The 24879-nt window shown below is 39.0% G+C and overlaps 1 protein-coding gene across 1 annotated transcript in view; it reads right to left on the bottom strand.

Annotated features, from left to right (window-relative positions):
- Window positions 1-24879, bottom strand: part of THSD7B (thrombospondin type 1 domain containing 7B) — a 909295-nt gene that overhangs the window by 568415 nt on the left and 316001 nt on the right. The window contains exon 4 of the mRNA XM_007964862.3: window positions 14586-14834. Coding sequence (XP_007963053.3) covers window positions 14586-14834 — 249 coding nt within the window. The remainder of the gene's footprint in view (window positions 1-14585; window positions 14835-24879) is intronic.

Here is a 24879-nt window from a genome sequence, read left to right as displayed (position 1 = left end):
CATTGTATATGTAGTCCGTGGCCTAGCATTGACAGAAATGCTATGGAGTGCATGGATGTAATTGCAAGTTAAAAGAGAAACAAAACAGAAGTAAAGGAATATCTAATTGTGTAAATTCAAATTCCCACTAAAAGATGCAGAAGATAACTTTCTGAAGAAGAATGTCTTTTCAAGGCCCGAAAATCAAATTCCCCACGTTGCTCCCTGGTCATTCTAACTGTTAGGTAAACCTGCCCTCCATTTATGTAAAAACAGCTCTGATGTCCCTACTTTTAGTGAGAGAGCACATTGTCAGCCACTTTGAACCTCAAACCTCTGAGAAAGGGAATGCTAATAACTCAAATATGGGATGCACAGAAAGAATAACTCCTACAAGAACATTTTAGTTAAGATAAAGATATGTAAGGAAGACTAAAGCCTGAAAAGTGCTAAAAAGCAGGCTTGACTAGAAAAAGAAATAGGTCTGTCCAAACAGTAAGTGAATCACTTACTCATCCATGTATTCACTTATCCTTTCTTTCAACAAGTAATTGTTAAGCCACAGCTAAGCACCGAGGACAACAGACACACATCAGCGAGAGAGAGAAAGCCCCTGACCTTGGGAAAATTTTACCTTCTGGTGGGACAGACATAAATGCATCAATATATGCCATGGCACCAGTTACCGGGTGGGGAGAGAGAGATGGACGAGGAGAGAGATTTCGATGCCATGAAGAGGGAAATCCTCAGAGTCCTAAATAAAATGAGGGAGTGAGCATAAGGATGGTGGACAAGTGGTGTTCTGGGCAGAGAAAAGGGCAGCCTGTCCAAAGGCCCCAGGGAGGCAGAGTGCCCAGCGCTATCTAGAAACAGCAAAGAAGCCAGTGTGGGTAAGACAGGTGGGTCAAGGGGAGAATAATAGAGACAGGACATAAAGAGTAGTCAAAAGCCACATCATGTGGAACCTCGTAGGCCAGAGCAGGGGTTCCTAATACCCGAACCATGGAGCAGTACTGGTCAGCCACCTGTTAGGAACCAGGTCTCACAGCAGGATGTGAGCAGCAGGTGAGCAAGTGAAGCTTCATCTGTATTCACAGCCACTCCGCATCACTCACATTGCCATCTGAGCTCCACCTCCTGTTAGATCAGCAGTAGCATTAGATTCTCATAGGAATGCAAACCCTATTGTGAACTGCACAAGAGAGGGATCTAGGTTGTGTGCTTCTTATGAGAATCTAGTGCCTGATGATCCATCACTGTCTCCCATCGCCACCCCCAGATGGGACTGTCTAGTTGCAGGAAAACAAGCTCAGGGCTCCTACTGATTTTACATCATGGTGAGTTGTGTAATTATGTCCTTATATACTATAATGTGATAATGATAGAAATAACATGCAAAACAAAAGTGATGCACTTGAATCATCCTGAGCCCATCCCCCTGTCCCAGTCTGCAGAAAAATTATCTTCCACAAAACTAGTCCCTGGTACCAAAAAGCTTGATCACTGGGCCAGATGATAGCTTGTGAGTGTTATTCCAAATATGCTGAAAACCGTTGGACAATTTTGGGAAGAACGGTAACATGATGATGCGATTTTAATTTTTTAAGGATCACCTGGCCACTGAGGGAAGTAATAAGCTGTGGGAGCCAGGGAGGTGGAAGAAATTATACATTTGGAGGTCTTTGCCAGTCTAGGAGAAAGGATGATGGCTTCCACTGCAGCAGTCATAGTGAATGTAGTGCAAAGAGATCAGATCCACTATACATTTTGAAGGTGGAGACAACCTTCTAATGGATTAGACCTGCAATGAGACAGAGAGCAGTGATGGATGACTCCAAATTTGGTTTTGACCCACGTATTAGCAGCAAAATTTCCTGGCACTGAATTCTTAGGTAAGACAGCACAGGAAAGGGAAGAAAATCCCAAATATCAGGGACACCATGTATTATAATTGTGAAATTTCATTTTTCTTCATTCACCTCCTAGCATCTGTCTTCTGCACTTTTTCCCCATGCCTGATACTCTTTGCCCAATTTCTCTATGTTTCGTGTATAATTTCAGTTTACTCAGGAAATGGTTCATGAGTGTATCTGCATGAGTAGAAACAGTTAAGATTTAATATGTTATCATACTCAAAAGGTAGATGTAGCTTAAAATGACAAATCAAAATTATTCAAAGAAAGGAATCTTCTGTAACTGTGGAAATACAAGTCCTCATGAAGAGATACAGGACACAAACTTTTAATTAGGGAAGCTGAGTCTAGACCTTAGAATTAAATAACTCAAGTGGCTGGCTTGACTTCCTGAGAGTGATGTTATCCCACCTAAGGAATCTCATAATTAAAATATTCCCTAAATTGAGGGAGGAAAGGAGGAAGGAATTTATAGCTGTGAAGCAATAGGTAGAGACATCCTAAATTAGCAAAGCCAGAATTAGAAAAGTAGGCACATTTTAGTAACTATTCTTTAAATAGAACCAGGACCATCACAGCTTGACAGTAACCTCTGTCCTTTGAAATCTAAGCTTTACCACTTTCATAAAAACTTGGGATGGCTTAAAAGTGTGAATTTCTTTTCTCCTTCTTCTAAAGGCTTAGATTTAAAGCAGAACAACACAAAATAGAATTTTAAGTGATTTAGTGATAATAGATTGAAGGAATAATTGCATTAGTTAATGGTCATGTTTTGACTGAGCACATATAGATTTGCAAACATTCTTGGAATTGAAACCCTAGTGCAAGGTATTCAAATTAAATGCACGTGTATATTAAAAATCAGTGTACTGAAGCATGACTAATTTATGACAATGTCTGTTGTCCTTTTAAAGCTGTAAATGCATTTAGAAAAGAATTAACTTGTCATTTTTTGCTGAACAGATGACTAAAAAGGAACTGATCAAGCTTTATACATTTTATGCTCTGGTAATTTTTTATTGGATAAAGTGGGACTATTGATTATGGAAAGCTACTGTGAAGTGCAAAGCTCTTTGGTCTTCAGCAAATGACTTTGCCAGCCAAACTCCACACATGTATTATTAATAGACTTCTATCACCATATACAGCACTTAGCAGTATGTTAACTTTCTTACATTAACTGGGGAGCAAATCTTCCATCCAGGAGGTCTTAAAGTGGCACAATGGGGACTCATGAAATAATATCTCAGTAATAGACAAATCCAATAAAAAGGCAAGAGTCTCCTATTGAAACAATTCCAGATTCTTTGAAAACTATTGTTTCTTTTCTAAAACATTATCTGGAGGCTCCAAGTCATGACTCCTCTAATTTTATTATTATTATTATACTTTAAATTCTGGGATACATGTGCAGAACGTGCAGGTTTGTTACATAGGGATACACGTGCCGTGGTGGCTTGCTGCTCCTATCAACCAGTCATCTATGTTACATATTTCTCCTAATGCTATCCCTCCCTTAGCCCTCCACCCCCCAACAGGACCCAGTGCGTGATGTTCCCCTCCCTGTGTCCATGTGTTCTCAATGTTTAACTCCCACTTTGAGTGAGAACATGCAGTGTTTGGTTTTCTGTTCCTGTGTTAGTTTGCTGAGAACTATGGTTTCTAGTTTCATCCATGTCCCTGCAAAGGACATGAACTCATCCTTTTTTATGGCTGTATAGTATTCCATGTTGTATATGTACCACACTTTGTTTATTCAGAGTATTGATGGGCATTTCAGTTGGTTCCAACTCTTTGCTATTGTGAATAGTGCTGCAATAAACATATGTGTGTATGTGTCTTTGTGGTAGAATGATTTATAATCCTTAGGGTATATACCCAGTAATGGGATTGCTGGGTCAAATGGTATTTCTGGTTCTAGATCCCAATGGTTGAGCTAATTTACACTCCCACCAACAGTGTAAAAGCATTCCTATTTCTCCACATCCTCTCCAGCATCTGTTGTTTCTTGACTTTTTATTGATTGCCATTCTAACTGGTGTGAGATGGTATCTCATTGTGGTTTTGATTTGCATTTCTCTAATGACCAGGGATGATGAGATTTTGCTCATATGTTTGTTGGCCACATAAAAGTCTTCTTTTGAGAAGTGTCTGTTGATATCCTTTGCCCACCTTTTAATGGGGTTATTTTCTTGTAAATTTGTTTAAGTTCCTTGTAGATTCTATATATTAGTCCTTTGTAAAATGGATAGAAAATTTTTCTCCCATCATGTAGGTTGCCTGTTCACTCTAATGATAGTTTCTTTTGCTGTACAGAAGCTCTTTAGCTTAATTAGATCCCATTTGTCAATTTTGGTTTTTGTTACCATTACTTTTGGTGTTTTAGTCATGAAGTCCTTCCCCATGCCTATGTCCTGAATGGTATTGCCTAGGTTTTCTTCTAGGGATTTTACGGTTTTAGGTCTTACATTTAAGTCTTTAATCCATCTTGAGTTAATTTTTGTATATGGTGTAAGGAAGGGGTCCAGTTTCAGTTTTCTGCATATGGCTAGCCAGTTTTCCCAACACCATTTATTAAATAGGGAATCCTTTCTCCACTGCTTATTTGTGTCAGGTTTGTCAATGATCAGATGATTGTAGATGTGTGGCATTATTTCTGAGGCCTATGTTCTGTTCCATTGGTCGCTATATCTGTTCTGGTACCAGTAACATGCTATTTTGGTTACTGTAGCCTTGTAGTGTAGTTTGAAATCAAGTAGCATGATGCCTGCAGCTTTGCTCTTTTTGCTTAGAATATGTCTTGGCTATATGGGGTCTTTTTGGTTCCACATGAAATTTAAAGTAGTTTTTTCTAATTCTGTGAAGAAAGTCAATGGTAGCTTGATGGGGATAGCATTGAATCTATAAATTACTTTGGGCAGTATGGCCATTTTCATGATATTGATTCTTCCTATTCAGGAGCATGGAATGTTTTTCCATTTGTTTGTGTCCTCTCTTATTTCTTTGAGCAGGGTTTTGTAGTTCTCCTTAAAGAGATCCTTCACATCCATTGTAAGTTGTATTCCTACATATGTTAGTCTCTTTGTAGCAACTGTGAATGGGAGTTCACTCATGATTTGGCTGTTTATTATTGATGTATAGGAATCCTTGTGATTTTTGCACATTGATTTTGTATCCTGAGATTTTGCTGAAGTTGCTTATCAGCTTAAGCAGATTTTGGTCTGAGACAATGGGGTTTTTTAAATATACAATCATGTCATCTGCAAACAGAGACAATTTGACTTCCTCTCTTCCTATTTGAATATCCTTTATTTCTTTCTCTTGCCTGATTGCCCTGGCCAGAACTTCCAATATTATGTTGAATAGGAGTGGTGAGAGAGGAGATTCTTGTCTTGTGCAGGTTTTTAAAGAGAATGCTTCCAGTTTTTGTTTGTTCAGTATGACATTGGCTGTGGGTTTGTAATAAATAGCTCTTATTGAGATACCTTCCATCAATACCTAGTTTATTGAGAGTTTTCAGCATGAAGTGGTGTTGAATTTTATCGAAGGGCTTTTCTGCATCTATCCAGATAATAATGTGGTTTTTGTCATTGGTTCTGTTTATGTGATGGATTATGTTTATTGATTTGCATATGTTGAACCTGCCTTGCATCCCGCGGATGAGGCCGACTTGATTGTGGTGAATAAGCTTTTTGATGTGCTGCTGAATTCGGTTTGCCAGTATTTTATTGAAGATTTTTGCATCAATGCATCAGGTATATTGACCTGAAATTTTCTTTTTTTGTTGTGTCTCGGCCAGGTTTTAGTATCAGGATGATACTGGCCTTATAAAATGTGTTAGGGAGGATTCCCTCTTTTTCTGTTGTTTGGAATAGTTTCAGAAAGAATGGTGCCAGCTCCTCTTTCAACCTCTGGTAGAATTCGGCTGTGAATCCGTCTGGTCCTGCAATTATTTTGGTTGGTAGGCTATTAATTATTGACTCAATTTCAGAACTTGTCATTAGTCTATGTAGGGATTTGACTTCTTCCTGGTTTAGTCTTGGGAGGGTGTATGTGTCCAGGAATTTATCCATTTCTTCTAGATTTTCTAGTTTATTTGCATAAAGGTATTTATAGTATTCTCTGATGGTAGTTTGTATTTCTATGAGATCAGTGGTGATCGCCCCTTTATCACTTTTTATTGTGTCATTTGATTCAAAACAGAAAAGAACTCTTTTCTTCTTTATTAGTCTCGCTAGCCGTCTATCTATTTCGTTAATCTTTTCAAAAAACCAGCTCCTGGATTCATTGATTTTTTTCTGAAGGGTTTTTGTGTCTCTATCTCCTTCAGTTCTGCTCTGATCTTAGTTATTTCTTGTCTTCTCTTAGCTTTTGAATTTGTTTCCTCATGCTTCTCTAGTTCTTTTAATTGTGATGTTAGGGTATCGATTTTAGATCTTTCCTGCTTTCTCCTGTCTGCATTTAGTGCTATACATTTCCCTCTAAATAGTGCTTTAGCTGTGTCCCAGAGATTCTAGTATGTTGTGTCTTTGTTCTCATTGGTTTCAAAGAACTTATTTATTTCAGCCTTAATTTCATTATTTACCCAGTAGTCATTCAGGAGCAGGCTGTTCAGTTTCCATGTACTCGGGTAGTTTTGAATGAATTTCTTAATCCTGAGTTCTAATTTGATTGCACTGTGGTCTAAGAGACTGTTTGTTATGATTTTTTTTTTTTTTTTTTTTTTTTTTGAGATGGAGTCTTGTTCTGTCACTCAGGCTGGAGTGCAGTGGTGCGCTCTTGGCTCACTGCAAGCTCCACCTCCTGGGTTCATACCATTCTCCTGCCTCAGCCTCCCGAGTAGCTGTAGCTGGAACTACAGGCACCCGCCACCATGCCTGGCTAATTTTTTGTACTTTTAGTAGAGACAGGGTTTCACCGTCTTAGCCAGGATGGTCTCGATCTCCTGACCTCATGATCCATGCCTCGGCCTCCCAAAGTGTTGAGATTACAGGTGTGAGCCACCGCACCCGGCTGATTTCTGTTCTTTTACATTTGCTGAGGAGTGTTTTACTTCCAGTGGCGTGGTCAATTTTAGAATAAGTGTGATGTACTGCTGAGAAGAATGTATATTCTGTTGAATTGGAGTGGAGAGTTCTGTAGCTGTCTTTTAGGTCCGCTTGGTCCAGAGCTGAGTTCAAGTACTAAATATACTTGTTAATTTTCTGTCTCGTTGATCTAATATTAACAGTGGGGTGTTAAAGTCTCCCACTATTATTGTGTGGGAGTCTAAGTTTCTTTGTAGGTCTCTAAGGACTTGGTTTATGAATCTGGGTGCTCCTGTGTTAGGTGCATATATATTTAGAATAGTTAGCCCATCTTGTTGTGTTTATCCCTTTACCATTATATAATGCTTTTCTTTGACTTTTTTTTTTAATCTTTGCTGATTTAAAGTCTGTTTTATCAGAGACTAGGATTGCAACCCCTGCTTTTTTTCTTTTTTTTAATTTCCATTTGCTTGGTAAATATTCCTCTCTCCCTTTATTTTTGAGCCTGTGTGTGCCTTTGCATGTGAAATGGGTCTCCTGAATACAACACACTGATGGGTATTGACTCTTTATCTAATTTGCCAGTCTGTGTCTTTTAATTGGGGCATTTAGCCCACTTACATATAAGGTTAATATGGTTATGTATGAATTTGATCCTGTCATTATGATGCTAGCTGGTTATTTTGCCCATTCGTTGATGCAGTTTCTTCATAGTGCCCATTCATTGATGCAGTTTCTTCATAGTGTCAATGGTCTTTATAACTTGGTATGTTTTTGGTTGTACCAGATTTTCCTTTCCATATATAGTGCTTCCTTTAGGAGCTCTTGTAAGGCAGGCCTGGTGATTTTGTCACCACCAGCATTTGTCGCTCAGCATTTGCTTGTCTGTAAAGGATTTTATTTCTCCCTCACTTATGAAGCTTAGTTTAGCTGGATATGAAATTGTGGGTTGAAAATTCTTTTCTTTAAGAATAGTGAATATTGGCTCCCACTCTCTTCTGGCTTGCAGGGTTTCTGAAGAGAGATCCACTGTTCATCTGATCGGCTTCCCTTTGTGAGTAATCAGACATTTCTCTCCGGCTGCCCTCAACATTTTTTCCTTCATTTCAACCTTGATGAATCTGACAATTTTGTGTCTTGGAGTTGCTCTTCTCAAGGACTATTTTTGTGGTTTTCTCTGTATTTCCTGAATTTGAATGTTGGTCTGTCTTGTTAGGTTGGGGAAGTTCTCTTGGATAGTATCCTGAAGAGTGTTTTCCAACTTGGTTCCACTTTCCCTGTCACTTTCAGGCACACCAATCAAATGTAGGTTTGGTCTTTTCACATAGTTCCATATTTCTTGGAGGCTTTGTTCATTCATTTTCAGTCTTTTTTCTCTAATCTTGTCTCCAAGTTTATTTCATTAAGTTGATCTTCAATCTCTGATATCCTTTCTTCACTTGATCGATTCAACTATTGATACTTGTTTATGTTCACAAAGTTCTCATGCTGTGTTTTTAAGATCCATCAGGTCATTATATTCTTCTCTAAACTGGTTATTCGAGTTAACAACTCCTTTAACCTTTTAGGTTCTTAGCTTCCTTGCATTGGGTTAGAACATGCTCCTTTAGTTGGGAGGAGTTCGTTATTAGTCACCTTCTGAAGCCTACTTCTGTCAATTCATCAAACTCATTCTCCATCCAGTTTTGTTCCCCTGCTGGTGAGGAGTTGTGATCCATTGAAGAAGAGACATTCTGGTTTTTGGAATTTTCAGCCTTTTTGCACTGGTTTTTCCTCATCTTCGTGGGTTTATCTAACTTTGGTCTTTCACGTTGGTGACCTTCTGATGGGGTTCTTGTGTGGACGTCCTTTTTGTCAATGTTGATGCCATTCCTTTTTGTTAGTTTTTCTTCTAACAGTCAGGCTCCTCTGCTGAAGGTCTGCTGGAGTTTGCTGGAGGTCCACTTCAGGCTCTCTTTGCCTGGGTATCACCAGCGGAGGCTGCAGAACAGCAAAGATTGCTGCCTGTTCCTTCCTCTGGAAGCTTCATCCCAGAGGGGCACCCACCAGATGCCAGTTGTAGCTCTCCTATATGAGGTGTCTGTCAACCCCTGCATGGAGGTGTCTCCAAGTGAGGAGCCATGGGGGTCAGGGACCCAATTGAGGAGGCAGTCTGTCCCTTAGCAGAACTTGAGTACTATGCTGGGAGGCCAGCTGCTCTCTTTAGAGCCTGCAGGCAGGAATGTTTAAGTCTACTGAAACTGTGCCCACAGCCACGCCTTCCCCCAGGTACTCTGTCCCAAGGAGATGGGAGTTTTATCTATAAGCTCCTGACTGGGGGTGCTGTTTTTCTTTCAGAGATGCCCTGCCCAGAGAGGAGAAATCTAGACAGGCAGCCTGGCTACAGCTTTGTGGTGCTGCAGTGGGCTCCACCCAGTGTGAACTTCCCAGCAGCTTTGTTTATACTGTGAGGGGAAAACCACCTACTCAAGCCTCAGTAATGGTGGACACCCCTCCCACCACCAAGCTCGAGCATCCCAGGTCGACTTCAGAGTGCTGTGCTGGCAGCGAGAATTTCAAACCAGTGGATCTTAGCTTGCTGGGCTCCGTGGGGGTGGGATCCGTTAAGCTAGACCACTTGGCTCCCTGGCTTCAGCCCCCTTTCCAGGAGTGTGAATGGTTCTGTCTCACTGGCATTCCAGGCACCACTAGGATATGAAAATAAACCCTGCTAGCTCTACTTCAAAATAGTTGGAGAAAAGCTGCTTAAACAGTTTTTAAAAAGCTTCCTTAGAGAATCTGTTAATTTATCTGACAACCATTTATTAAATACCTACTATGTGAAGAGTGTTCAGTGCTGTGATAGAAAATCAATGGAAGACTGGCATGGTGGCTCATGCTTGTAATCCCAGGACTTTGGGAGGTGAAGGCCAGTGGATCACTTGAGATCAGGAGTTTGAGACCAGCCTGGACAACATGATGAAACTCCATCCCTACTAAAAATACAATAATTAGCCAGGTGTGGTGGTGCATGCCTGTAATCCCAGCTACTTGGGAGGCTGAGGTGGGAGAATCATTTGAACCCAGGAGGCAGAGGTCGCGGTGAGCTGAGATCACGCCACTCCATTCCAGCCTGGGAGATGGAGTGAGACTCCATTTCAAAACAAACAACAACAACAAAAAAATTAATGGGAGAAGATTTAAAAGACGTAACAGGTGATGTGTGTGCTAGAAGGAAAACTTTGACAAATTCAGACTATGATCTCATTCCTCACCTAGTTTGAAGTAACCCTCATAACTAATGACAACAGAGATTTTTTATCTGGAAAGCTGGACACAGTATCAGCAGGATTGTGGAACTGTGGTAAGCTCCCTGGGTCCATCCTTGTGCTGGGTGGATGTCCTTTTTTGATCTTGATGATGCCAATTTCAGCTGTTCTTTATTTTAAAACACCTTTGAGTCTGTCATATTTACTATACAATAAAGATAAACATGAAATAAAGCGCTGAGTATATAATACTGTTCTGGAACTACCCCACATTTTAACCTTCATTTATTCCTTCAATGTTCGGTGAGCATTTACTATGAGCTAGGCACTTTTCTAGGTGCTACTCTTTCTAAGGAAATGGAAACAAACAAGATAGTCCTATCCATATATATGAGATGATGTGTTGGGACATTACTATTAAGCACTCTTAAAGGACACGATTATCGTGTTCTGGGCTATCTGTAAGGTTGGTGCAATTGCTTTTGCAGCAACCTAATAGTTTTGAAAGAGTACATCAAACAAGATTCTTAAGACAAATAACCTAAGTGAACACAGACTGGAAGTTTTCTGTTTTATGAATTCTCCAGTGGTTAACACAGTGACAGGCCAAAGCAGATTTGGAACAAACATCCCTTCACAACACAGCACTCTGTTTCAATAGGCAAAGGAGGCAAACGACCATGCCAAGCTTTCATCTACCGTCCTTTTTTCTTGGCACTATCCCAGGCTTCAATATTCATCTAAAAATTCATGAACTAATACCCAGGGTTTTCTCAAGGAAAAAAAGGATGTCTAGAAAATCTAAAATTAGGTACAATGCCTCAAAAATATGTTAGGGAAAACCAGGCTGGTCTCAGGGGTTTCTTTCACAAGCAAATCAAAGTGGGGGTGCAGGGCGCCCAGATAGATCTCTCAGCATAAATTGGCACAAATAGACTTATTTTAAGGGATCTCTAGTCCATGCAAAATAAGGATAAATTAATACACACCAGAAACAAGCCAGGATGAAATAAAAGAGCCCATCTATTCAGTGCCAGACCACAGTATTGGAACGATATTTTACAGATTGGCTTCTCTGTGTAGTAATATCATACAGACTATGTAATACTCTCAGCTGTGCAGCTTCTGCCTTGAGATTTTCTTAAGAGTTTTACTTGGTATTGGTCACTGTCACCATTTAATAGTGCTGTCTTACATTTGATTTCATACTCTAAATGATCATTTAGGAGATAGAACAGCCATTTTCGGATGAAAACTGTTGCCTCCCAGTGGGGTGGTAGGAATTCCTGGTAGGTCATCTGAGCTGTCGCTTCTAAGGAAGATGTTGTTGCAGCTGATGTTTTCCCAATATTCTTGTGTGTTACAGTGTCTTTCACCAGAATGGGCCTCTATGAAAGCACAAGAGATCTGGAATCACAGCTGTTCTAGAATCAGGTTGTGTCTCAGCTCTCTGACATGAAGCATTACACTATTACTATGTTCTTTGTCTTTCTTTACCCCATCTACTAAACAGCACTGCCTCATCCTGCAGTGTTAGAATGCTTTTTGCCTTCCCCTCAGTTGAGATCTAGGATACAATATTTCAGATGTTAGTCAGGACACAGGAAAGTGCCCGAGTGCCAAGGTGTCTTAAATGACTCCTATCTCATCATGTTTGGGGACATAGAATAACATGACACCCAAGATCATGATGCCCAATGACAGGGGACAACCACACAAAGAGCCAGGGTGGCAAGTGGCAAGCAAATTTATTCTCTCGCTCATATCCGTTTCCCACCCATAGTATACACTGCGAGTGTTTAATGATATGTTGCAGGTTGGGGAGGTCCACAAAATTACAAATAGACTGGAGGAAGAGGTTTCCTGTGCTCTATATATGTCTTAGTCAAAAAGTACAACTTTGAAACAAACTTACGGCTATACAATGCTAATCTTCATGTAGTTCTAAAATTTCCTATGATAGCATAACATGAACTGGTCTCTGTCTCCTTTCAACTTAAATTAGTTGCTCACAGCAACTACTTGGTGGTGTGGTGGCCCCAGGAAACGCTTCTCAAATGATCTCCTGTTAGTTACAATTCCCTTCATGGAGTCATGCCTTAGGGACGGTCATTCATAGTGTTTAGTGTGAAAATGCTGGACAGTTGAGCCCAGCGCGTGAGAAAAGTATCCCCCAAAGCTATGCTACTGAAGATTATTAATATCCAGGGACTAGAGCACTTTTCTACCTATACCTTGTTCTTAAAATATTTTCCCCTAATTTCCTGAGTGATTAATTTATTTACTTCCTTTGATTTCCCTACCTTCTCAAATCCTGCTTGTTCAAATGATGCTTCTCTAGGGACACTTTAATTTCATCACCTGTGCTGACCCCTCATCACAGCATTCCAGAACCTCTAGCTTTACCCTACTTTGATGTTTTATTTTTTTGCATAACTCTTCCAAGTTTACTTTATATTATTTATTTGGTGTATTTTCACTAAAATTTAGGTTCCAGTGTGGGAGGGAAGTTTGTCTTTTGTGTTCTCTAAGGTATCTCAAATGCTTAACATAGTGTTTGGCATACAGCAAAGGCTTAATGGGTATTTGTTGAATGAATAAACACATCTCCAATAGCAAAGACAGCGGAAGGATAAAAGTCAAACAGAATTCTGAAAGACTTTTTAAAACACTACAAGGAATCAAAAAAGGATGCATTTACCTCCTGGGGAGAAATAAGGCGAATTAGCTTGATGCATGTGACTTGCTCATGAGTTCTGGGAAAAGAAACATGAGAAGTTTTGTTCCCTAATAGATTTTCATTTTCCTTTCCCTTGTTAACAATTAATTTTAATCACTGATATAAAACCAGAAACAAAAGTTACTACATAGCTTCTATGCTTTCCTGTGGTAGAGGCCACAGCCCAGATTTCAGACAAATTAGAATGTCAGCTGATGTTTAGTTGCCGTTACTTATGTATTCTCCTTCCCACAACCAAGTAGAATCATTAGTTACATCATTCTCCCTATGGAACACCGGTTGGTTGGTATTTCAGTTAATTCTCCAATACTCCTATTTCCTACAGCTTTACCATTTTAAAAGTTTATTTATTTATTTTTATATATTTATTTGTGTGTGTGTGTGTGTCAAACTCAGCAACATTTTCAAGCGGTAGAACTAGGGGGCCAGGTTCATCACCAGTGAAGCCTGTCAGCCTCTATTTTCAGACACTAAGGTTCTACCAAATGAAGATCAATACAGAAACTCATCTTGGGTACATCCTGAATTATTACTTTCCACATTATCTTGTTGAAAAAAAAAACGACGCACACAAACGCATGCATATTAGTAGGTATAACCTTATCTTAGTGCATATCTTCACTGTGCCTATCATGAGAGTCTGTGTGACATGATGGAAAAAACACTGGCTTCAGAGTTGAGTGAATTTGTGCTTGGATCTTAAAGCAAATTCACATCCCCTTTCACTCTCAAAAATGTTCATTTGGGTGGTAAACTCTCTGTCACACTAAATATTATTTATATTTACTTAATTTATAACTCTGTTACAATTATTGGCCAACAGTAGGTACTTGATAAAAGGTACAGTAGGTAAGCCCAGGAGTTTGAGACCAGCCTGGGCAACATAGTGAGACCCCATCTCTATATAAAACAAAAAATATATATAGTAGCACATACCTGTAGTCCCTGCTACTCAAGAGGCTGAGGTGGGAGAATTTCTTGAGCCCAGGAGGTGGAGGCTACAGTGAGCCATAATTACACCATTGCACTCCACTCTGGGCAACTGAGTTTTTGTCTCAAAAAAAAAAAAAATGAAGTTAAAATGTAGCCATTAACATATGTTAAATCCTTTCTTGAATATTCTCTGGCTCCCTAGGGATTCTGGAATTGAAGAATGCCATGTAGAGGCAGTAAGATTTGAAAACAGAACTGAGTTCGAATCAGGGTACTGCCACTCATTACCTACATAACTTCAGAAACTATTTAATCTCTCCGAACATTGGTAGCTTCATTTGTAAAATGGAGATGCCATGAAGGTCTCTTAGGTTGCTATTAGAATTAGGTGTGTTGTGTCAGGTAACAATAGCTAATGGTTACTGAGCATTTACTATGTGCCAAACACAGGATGAATTAAGTACTGCTGGTAACCTAAGGCACTCTAATTAAGTTACTTGAAGAAATTCACATAATTAGAAAGCCACAGAAACAGGACTTAAACCAAGGGAGTCAACACCAAAGCCCATGATATTAACCTGCTCTCCTATGCTGCCGATTATGGAACTTGTATACTGAGTGAAGACTCAATAAATATGAGACACAGCTACTTTCATTCCTGAATAAATGTAATTCATTACATTCCTATAACATTAAATGAGGTTACATATTAAAACACACTAAAGAAGGCATAAAGGCATAATACCTGGGGCATTGCTGCAGCAGTTCTCCTTCAACAATGCAGGCTTCTTTCTCAAGAAGTTCAGGGCACTCCTTTCCACCTCCAATAGCAATGTGCTTCACGTTCCGGCTCCTGCTCCTAAATCCTGGCAAGAGACTCCCTGAATGGCATGTCTTGGAGCAGGGGCTCCAGGAGGACCACTCGGAGGTTTCACAGTCTTTGGGCAGGATGCAGGACTGAACAGTCAATGGGAAGGAGTCTTGCATGCAAAGGCTGAAAAAAACAGAAGTAGAAAACAGGAGGCCATAGATTAGTGGATGTGAGTAACATTATAAACTGCCTACTATGGGGAAAAAAAAACCTCTGAAATTTCAGCATTTAATAGGAAGATTTTTAAAACAATTTTAGAGACCTCATGAAAAAATATTGAAGAGCATAACATTTGAAGTGTTTATTTCTTCTGAAATAGTGAAGCTGCTTCACTCTAGCAAGATATACATGTAAGATGGGTCCACCTTTATCAGTATTATTAGAAAATAATGAGGGTCCTTCTAGGCTGCTTTTTTTTTTTTTTTTTTAACTGAGACAGAGTCTTGCTCTGTCGCCCAGGCCGGAGTGCTGTGGTGCAACCTCCACCTCCCAGGTTCAAGCGATTCTCCTATCTCAGCCTCCCAAGTAGCTGAGACTACAGGAACACGCCACCACGCCCAGGTAATTTTTGTATTTTTAGTAGAGAGAGGGTTTTACCATGTTGGACACGCTGGTCTTGAACTCCTGACCTCAAATGAGGTCCCGCCTTGGCCTCCCAAAGTGCTGGGATTACGGGCGTGAACCAGCCACCGCACCCAGTCCTTCTAGGAGGCTTTCACCTACGTTAGCCTACTATTACCATGGATTGACTGGTTTTCAGGTGTCGAAACTGTGCTGCATTTTACAGATAACTTTCTCACAACAAGCTCACAAGCTTACATTTTATTATATCTACTTTGTAGACACATTTAGGCCCAGAAAGGCTAAGTAATTGTACAGTATCAAAAAAGGTAAATATAAACTTTAGAATATTCATCTATCCATTCTTGTACATACTGGGCAATTTTTTAAATGTGCTGTTATATTTCCTCATGTTGTTAGGCTCTGAGCACCAATTTACTGATCTGCAAAATGTGTGTGTGATCAAGTACCAACAGTCTAATTGGAAATAGGTAAATAAATAAAAAGATAAGATAATGTGATAATGTGGCCAACCCGACATAAAAGTATTTGTAATGATGAGGAGAAACACTGATGAGGCAGTGATGAACCCCCGGTAAGGCAGAAGGGTGCTCAGAGAGGCCACCTGAGCTACATTTTTAAAAGATTAATGGGAGTTTCTCAGGCACAGAGAAAACACTATTCTAAGGCAAAACAACAGCATATTCAAAGGTTTGAAATTATACCTTTGGGGATGGCAACCAGTGGTATACTGGAGCTAGCTCTAGCTGCTCACAGGAGCCAACTGTTAAATTTTCAGGAATTTGCAAACCACTTGACCTCCTGTAAGCTTAACATTGGCCAAAGTCAGAGTATTTACAATACAGAAATTGGCAAATGCTACAAATCAAGCCCCCTCTCTCAGACTCCTGAGAACTGGTTGCTAACCATTCATAAGCACACCACCGGGTACACGTAGGAGCCCATTTGTTCTGCTGAAGCGTAAAGTGCCAGCAGGAACGTGCATAGATATGAGGTATAAGGGTTCTTCAAAAGCTGCTCTGGAAGGGCTTCCTGTCACAGGCTAAGAAATTTGTTTAATTAGGCATTAAATGACTTCAAGTAGAGGGAAATCAGATTCATATTGGGAGATATTTCAAATATTAATTGGCATTCTGTTCCTTTTGTCCCTTGTTATTAATTCTTTTATTCAGTCAAAGGCAACCAATACTTTGGGAGGAAAAGGATAATATTCTAAGAATGTAAACTAAAGAAGGGGTCAGTGTTCAAATACTGACAGACAGCTTTTGGTAACAGTTCCTCTGAGTGTGGTTTAAAAAAGGTGGTGGGGGGGCAGGCATAGTGGCTCATGCCTATAATCCCAACACTTTGGGAGGTCAAGGCAGGCAGATCACCTGAGTTCAGGAGTTCGAGACCAGCCTGGTCAACACGATGAAACCTTGTCTCTACTAAAAATACAAAAATTAGTCAGTCACAGTGGTGTGTGCCTGTAGTCCTAGCTACTTGGGAGGCTGAAGCAGGAGAATTGCTTGAACCTGAGAGAAGGGGGCTAGAGTGAAACGAGATCGCACCACTGTACTCCAGCCTGGGAGAGTCTCAAAAAAAAAAAAAAAAAAAAAAAAAAAAAAGGAAGAAGTCTTAAATTGTTTCATTTCTAACTTGTGAAAATACATAAATGGGGGAGCGATCACTTATAGAAGACAGAGTAAAACATGCTCATATTTGGCCATATTGATAGTAAATTTCTGTATTTATACCCCCATTAAGCTATTAAGAGTTAATGTGGTGTTGTTCACAGAGGAAAAGCTAAATCTTCCTCTGGTCCAATATTTTATTTTATTTTTATTTTATTTATTTTTCGAGACAGGGTCTCACTCTGTTACTCAGGCTGGGTGCAATAGTGCAATCAGGGCTCATTGCAGCCTCGACCTCCCCAGGCGCAGGTGATCCTCCCACCTCAGTCTCCTAAGTAGCTGGGACTACAGATGCACAACACCACAACAGCCTAATTTTGGTATATTTTGTAGAGACAGGGTTTTGTCATGTTGCCCAGGCTGGTCTTGAGCTCCTGGGTTCAAGCAATCCACCTGACTTGTTCGCCCAAAGTGCCACGATTGTAGGCGTGAGCCACCAAGCCCAGCCTCAATATTTTATTTTTTAAAAATCTATTCAGATAATATTAGTCCTTTCAAAATGAAAAGGGCAGTGTATCATTGTTACTGTTCAATTCAATGTGACAATTTTGGGGCCTGGGATCAAAATCGATTAGAAAGAACCTCTCCTGGCTGGGCACCGTGGTTCACGCCTGTAATCCCAGCACTTTGGGAGGCCGAGGCGGGCAGATCACAAGGTCAGGAGATGGAGACCATCCTGGCTAACACAGTGAAACCCTGTCTCTACGAAAAATACGAAAAATTAGCCAGGCACGGTGGCGGGCGCCTGTAGTCCCAGCTACTCGGGAGGTTGAGGCGGGAGAATGGTGTGAAGCTTGCAGTGAGCCGAGATCGCGCCACTGCACTCTAGTCTGAGGAACAGAGTGAGACTCCGTCTCAAAAAAAAAATAAAAATAAAAAAAACAAAGACCCTCTCCTGAAAATATCTCACCTAATACAGAAAGCAATGTCACTGTTGCCAAGAAAAGCAGAGGTTGGGGGAGGGGACCACCTTTTTCTATTGCATGATGCAACAGAAAGCTGTAGGTCAACAAGAAGTTTCCATGTTTTGACTTTTCAGTAATTGTTACAGGCTGAGTTTCATTGCTCTAAAATTAATATGTTGAAGTCATAACCCCTGGGACCTCAGATGGCAAACTTATTTGGAGATAGAGTGATTAAGAAGGTGATTAAAATAAAGCATAGCGTAGGCCTTAATCCAATATGACTGCCTTATAAGAGAATAGCACACAGGCACATACACAGGAAAGACCATGTGACCACACAGCGGGAGGGCAGCCATCCACAAGCCAAGGAGAGAGCCTTCAGAAAAAAAGCAATGCTGCCCCCACCTTAATCTTGGACTTCCAGAAAGTGAGTGAGTGAGTGAGTGAATAAAATAAAACAAAATAAAAATAAAAATCTGTTGTGTGACCCAGCAAGTTTGTGGAACTTCTTAACGGCAGCCTGAACAAACCAATGCAGGAATGTAAAAGAGTTTTATAACTTGTGTATGTTTTTAGAAAATGAGTTTCAATTTCCAAGATTGATTTCATTTTTCCCTTCATAAAGAAAGCCCCATGCTATTTCATTCCCTGTATACAGCTAAAGTAGTGGTTCCTTTCTTCCCACTTACCAGCTTTCACTCTGTTGGTCATCCTTCCCACATTGACTTTTCCTCCCAGACCAGCAGAACAGATAATAAGTCTCCAACAGTAAGAGCATGTGCAGGGAGTTACAGGAATTAATTAAGGCTTTTATATTTTTGAAAAGGGCTCCTAATTCTTGTTTTCTTTCCAAGAAATAGCATATGTCCTATTGATTACATATTTACATACTTTTAATGTTATTGTCACTGTCCCACTCCTTGGTCAAAACAATAATAATAAAAGGTAACATGTTGAGCGCTGGTTTAATTTGATCAGTAAGATTCCCTTTTCTGGAACAGTAAAAGGAACATTAGATGGTGAAACAGAAATATCTGGGTCCTGTACTTTGCATCACGATATATTATTATGACCTTAATCTCTTGACTGCTAAGTTTCATTATCAGCAGGGAAACAATAATAAAATGTGATTTACTCACCCCTTAGATTTGTAGTAACCTTTAGTGTAATTGGAATGACCTTACAAACTAAAATCCACAATAAAAATTTTTGTCCACACACAGAAATGAAAACTGATCCTTTTGTAGAGAATGTTCTCTTCTTAATGGAACAGATCTATTCTGCTGATTTGCCTTTTTTAAAAAAATGATGTGATAATTTGACCCGTCACATGCATAGAACATGTTGTCTTTTGTAAATTACTCCCCAAATATTTAAATATAGAGAAAATATTGGAAACAAAAATTATGCTAGGGAATTCTTACTTTCCCTGGAAATGTAAGAAAATCTCTCTATTTACAAATATGGGCAGAAGCTCTCATAAAATAAAAATCAGTAGCAAAGTACCTCCAATTCATTAGCACTCCACTTACCACTACTTTTACATCATACATCAAACATATAGAAAAATAGAGTAATATAACAAATACTTCCATACCTTTCTAGCAAAACTAACATTTGGTTCAAATTTCCTTAAATAATAAAAAAATTACAAATTCTGGTGAAATCCCTAGTGTTCTTTGCAATTCTAGTTTTATTTCTGTCTCCTCAGACATAGCTACTATCCTTAAATTGATTGTATTATTTCAGATATAAAAATGCAATAATTAATAAGTATAAATGTTTTATACTTTCGGATGTATAGACCTATATTTATAGATCGCATGTAGTATTGCCATTTATATTTTTAAAATTTTTATTTTTTAATTTTTTTTATTTCCGTAAGTTACTGGAGAACAGTGGTGTTTGGTTACATGAGTAAGTTCTTTTTCCTTTTTTTCATTTTTTTGAGACCGAGTCTCACTCTGTCACCCAGGCTGGAGTGCAGTGGCACAGCCTTGGCTCACTGTAACCTCTGCCTCTCAGGTTCAAGGAATTCTCGTGTCTCAGCCTCCACGTAGCTGGGACTACAGGCACACCATCATACTCGGCTAATTTTTTGTATTTTTAGTAGAGATGGGCTTCACCCTGTTGACCAAACTGGACTCAAATTCCCAACCTCAGGTAATCTGCCCTCTTTGGCCTCTTTAGTGGTGATTTGTGAGATTTTGGTGCGCCCATCACCCAAGCAGTCCACACTGCACCCTATTTGTAGTTTATTCCTGACTCTTTCCCACCCTTTCCCCATGAGTCCCCAAAGTCCATTGTGTCATTCTTATGCCTTTGCATCCTCATAGCTTAGCTCCCGCTTATGAGTGAGGACATAGGATGTTTGGTTTTCTATTCCTGAGTTACCTGACTTAGAGTAATAGTTTCCAATCTCATCCAGGTCACTGTGAATGCCATTAATTCATTCCTTTTTATGGCTGAGTCTTATTTCATCATATCTTTACATATACACAGACACACATATATATACACACCATACATATATATGTTTTGTGTGTATATGTATATATACATATACACACCAGTTTCTTTATCCACTCATTGATGGATGGGAATTTTGGTTGGTTCCACATTTTTGCAATTGCGAATTGTGCTGCTGTAAACATGCATGTGCAAGTATATTTTTCGTATAATGACTTATTTTCCTCTGGGTAGTAGGATTGCTGGATCAAATGATAGTTCTACTTTTAGTTCTTTAAGGAATCTCCACATTGTTTTTCATAGTGGTTACACTAGTTTATATTTTCCACAGGCAGTGCAGAAGTGTTCCTTGTCCACTGTATCCACACCAACATCTAATATTTTTCGATTTTTTTTATTACAGCCATTCTTGCAGGAGTAAGGTGATATCGCATTGTGGTTTTGATTTGCATAATGCTGACCATTAGTGATGTTCAACATTTTTTCATATGTTTGTTGGCCATTTGTATATCTTCTTTTGAGAATTGTCTATTTATGTCCTTGGCCCACTTTTTGATGGGACTGGTTTTTTCTTGTTGGTTTGAGTTCATTGTAGAATCTGGATATTAGTACTTTGTCACATGTATAGATTGTGAAGATTTTTTCCTACTCTGTGGGTTTTCTGTTTATCTTGCTGATGGTTCCTATTGCCATGCAAAAGCTCTTTGGTTTAATTAAGTCCCAGCTATTTATCTTTGTTTTTATTGCATTTGCTTTTGGGTTCTTGGTCATGAAACCCTTGCCTAAGCCAATGGACGGGTTTTTCCAATGTTATCTTCTAGGACTTTTAAAGTTTCATGACTTAGATTTAAGTCCTTAATCCATCTTAGTTGATTTTTGTATAAGGTGAGAGATGAGGATCCAGTTTCATTCTCCTAAGTGGGGCTAGACAGTTATCCTAGCACCATTTGTTGAAAAGGGTGTCCTTTCCTCACTTTATGTTTTTGTTTTGTTTGCTTTGTTGAAGATAATCTGGGTTCTCTATTCTGTTCCATTGGTCTATGTGCCTTTCTTTGTTTTTTTTGTTTTGTTTTGTTTTGGTTTTGGTTTTGGTTTTTTGTTTTTTGTTTTTTTTTTTTTTGAGACAGAGTCCCGCTCTGTCGCCCAGGCTGGAATGCAGTGGCACGATCTTGGCTCACTGCAACCTCTACCTCCCAGGTTCAAGCAATTCTCCTGCCTCAGCCTCCCAAGTAGTTAGGACTACAGGCATACACCACCATGCCTGGCTACTTTTTTGTATTTCAGTAGAGACAGGGTTTCACTGTGTTGCCCAGGCTAGTCTCAAACTCCTGAACTCAGGCAATCCATCTGCCTCGGCCTCCCAAAGTGCTACGATTACAGACATGAGCCACTGTGCCTGGCTTATGTACCTATTTTACACCAGTACCATGCTGTTTTGGTGACTATGGCCTTATAATACAGTTTGAAATCACGTAATGTGATGCCTCCAGATTTATTCTTTTTGCTTAGGCTTGCTTTGGCTATGCAGGCTCTTTTTTGGTTCCATATGAATTTTAGAATTGCTTTTTCTAACTCAGTGAAGAATGATGGTAGTATATTTTATAGGAATTATATTGAATTTGTAGATTGCTTTTGGCAGTATGGTCATTTTCACAATACAGACTCTACCCATCCGTGAGCATGGGATGTGTTTCCATTTGTTTGTGTCATCTGTGATTTCTTTCAGCAGTGTTTTGTAGTTTTCCTTGTAGAGGTCTTTCACTTCATTGGTTAGTTTTTTTTGTTTTTTGCAGCTATTGTAAAAGAAGTCCAGTTCTGATTTGATTCTCAGCTTGGTAGCAGCTGGTATACAGAAGAGCTACTGGTATGTGTACATTAATTTTGTATCCAGAAACTTTGCTTAATTCTTTTATCAATACTGGGAGCTTTCTGCAGGAGGCTTTAGGTAAACGATCATGTCATCAGCAAACAGCGACAGTTTGGCTTCCTCTTTTCCGACTCGTATGCCTTTAGTTCTTTTGTCTGATTGCTCTGGCTAGGACTTTCAGTACTATGTGAAGAGGAGTGGTGAGAGTGTAATTAATAAGAATAAATGTTTTATGCTTTAACTAAGATGTATGTACCTGTATTTACAGATAGCACGTAGTATTGCCATATATATATTTTTTAAATTTTTACTTGTTTTTGTTATACATATTGCTCTGGAAAAGATTTTCCTCATGTAGTATTGTGATTTCTAGATATATCCGTGTTGACCATGCAGATAGAGTTCATTCATTTTTATTATTGAGTAATATTCCAGTATATGAATACATGGCAATTCATTTCCCAATTAGTGGGACCTTTGGTTGTGCTCAATTTCTTGCAAATCCACAGGATGATATATTGAACCTCCTTGGACATATCTCTATGTGTTACACACATAAAAGAGATTTCTCCTAGTAGTATTGCCTAGAGTTATGTCATGAATATTTATATAAGCGGATACATAAAGTATTGTCAAATTTTTTTCTTTTCAACATGCTCCCAATTCTTGGTATCATCAGGCTTATTTTTCTAAAATGTTGAGAAAATTCATTTGTTTTCCAGATTACCATGAGCTTTACGTTCCTCTCACATCATTAATGACTCTTCATACTTCCTATTCTGCAAATTGGTCCATACTGTTTGACCATTGTGGTCCACACCTAATAATTGGAATCAATGAATGTGCCACCATACATGGCAAAATAAACTTTGTAGAGGTGATTAAGTTAAGAATCTTGTGAAGGGGAAATGATCCTGGAGTACCCAGTGGACCCAACGAATCACAGCATCTTTGTAGGAGGGAGGCAGAAAAGTCAAAATCAGAGGAGACAGAAGCAGGAGGTGGAGAGATACGAGTTAGAAATCAAGGGTTGTGGGAAGATAGAAAATGATTTTGCGCCTATAGCTACCAGATTTTTTTTTAACTTTTAGACATTTTTGGTGGCAGGGGTGGTGGAATCTTGCTCTATTGCCCAGGCTGGAGCGCAATGGCGCGATCTTGGCTCACTGCAACTTCTGTCTCCAGGGTTCAAGTGATTCTTCTGTCTCAGCGTCCCAAACAGCTGGGACAACAGGCGTGCACCATCATGCCCAGCTAATTTTTGTATTTTCAATAGAGAAGGGGTTTGCCAGGCTGGTCTTGAACTCCTGACCTCAGGTGATCCACTCACCTTGGCTTCTCAAAGTGCTGGGATTACAGCCATGAGCCACCACACCCAGCCAACTTTTAGACTTCTAACATGTATCTTTTTCCTACTGAGTTTAAGTACACAGACACGCACACACACACACGCACACAGACTTATACATAGATAGATGTTGACAACAGACATATAGAAATATATGCATAGATTCTGAAGAGTAGTTTCTTGGTGGTTTTATATAATACAAACATAGTTTCCTATATTTGATTTTTAATTTTGTTATAGTGTTTTTTTGTAATACACAGTTTTTAAATTTCTTGATTTATACTTCCTCTCATAGTTTTTTTTTATGCCACACCTGAGATTTTTTCCTCAGTCCCAATGCTATAAATCCATGCTCTCATATTTTTTCGTTTAGAAAATTTTATTCTTTACAACTTCCTATTTAGGTCATCAATTCATTTTCATGTATGGTGTTTAATAGGTCCTCCTTTTACGGCATCATCATCCATCAGATATTTAACCTACATAATTCTTTTTCTTTTATTTTTGTTCTATTTTCTGTGTTTTTTTTTCTTTCCAAGTAATTTACCCTAAATTAGCCTCCAACATTTTATTAATTTTTAACTTATTTTGCAATTAGATTTTTAATATTCATTTCTTAATTATTCCTTTTAAATATTATATTGTTTTATCATAACTGCAATATTTCATCTTATGTAACTGACAATATTAAAATATTTTTATTTTATTTCTCTCTGTACATTAGCCCATTTTATTCATCATTGCTGATTTCTATTTATTTTGTCCTCACTGTTTCACATTGGACTTAGCTTAAATTTTTGGTGAACCTTTGCTATTAGGTATTAGAATGTGGCACCCAAAACACAAATTGGAAGCTCTTTTATTATAGGTGAGTCTTATCCAATATCAATCATTACTATTGGCTGATTATGCAAGGACCAGGGCATTTTATCTGTGTTTCTCAAATGCCAGTATCCATAAGTCCTTACTTTTTAGCTTGCCTTTTTCTCAGGATAGGAATCCTCTATCTCTTGCTTCATATGTATAAACTTGGATGGTGCTTTTATGACAGTTGACTAGAGAAAGGGAGCGCTGTCAGGGCTCTCTCACAAACTATGTAGACTTTCATTTTTACTCTGCATGTTCACAGTATGATCTTTTACACTAACACTATCTTCTCTAGGTAAGGGGGTAACTTTTAGGACCACTGAACACATTTGCCTTTAGTTTCTTACAACACTGTACTTCCTAAGGCTTCCAATAATCTTGTATTTGTCAGAATAAAATAGGTTATACTTTGGTAACAACCCTGGAAATCTGAATATCTGTCAAAATAAGTGTTTAT

Source organism: Chlorocebus sabaeus, chromosome 10 (genome assembly GCF_047675955.1).
Source record: "Chlorocebus sabaeus isolate Y175 chromosome 10, mChlSab1.0.hap1, whole genome shotgun sequence".
NCBI lineage: Eukaryota > Metazoa > Chordata > Mammalia > Primates > Cercopithecidae > Chlorocebus > Chlorocebus sabaeus.
Note: the sequence above shows the minus strand (reverse complement) of the source record. Positions and strands in the feature narration are given on the sequence as shown.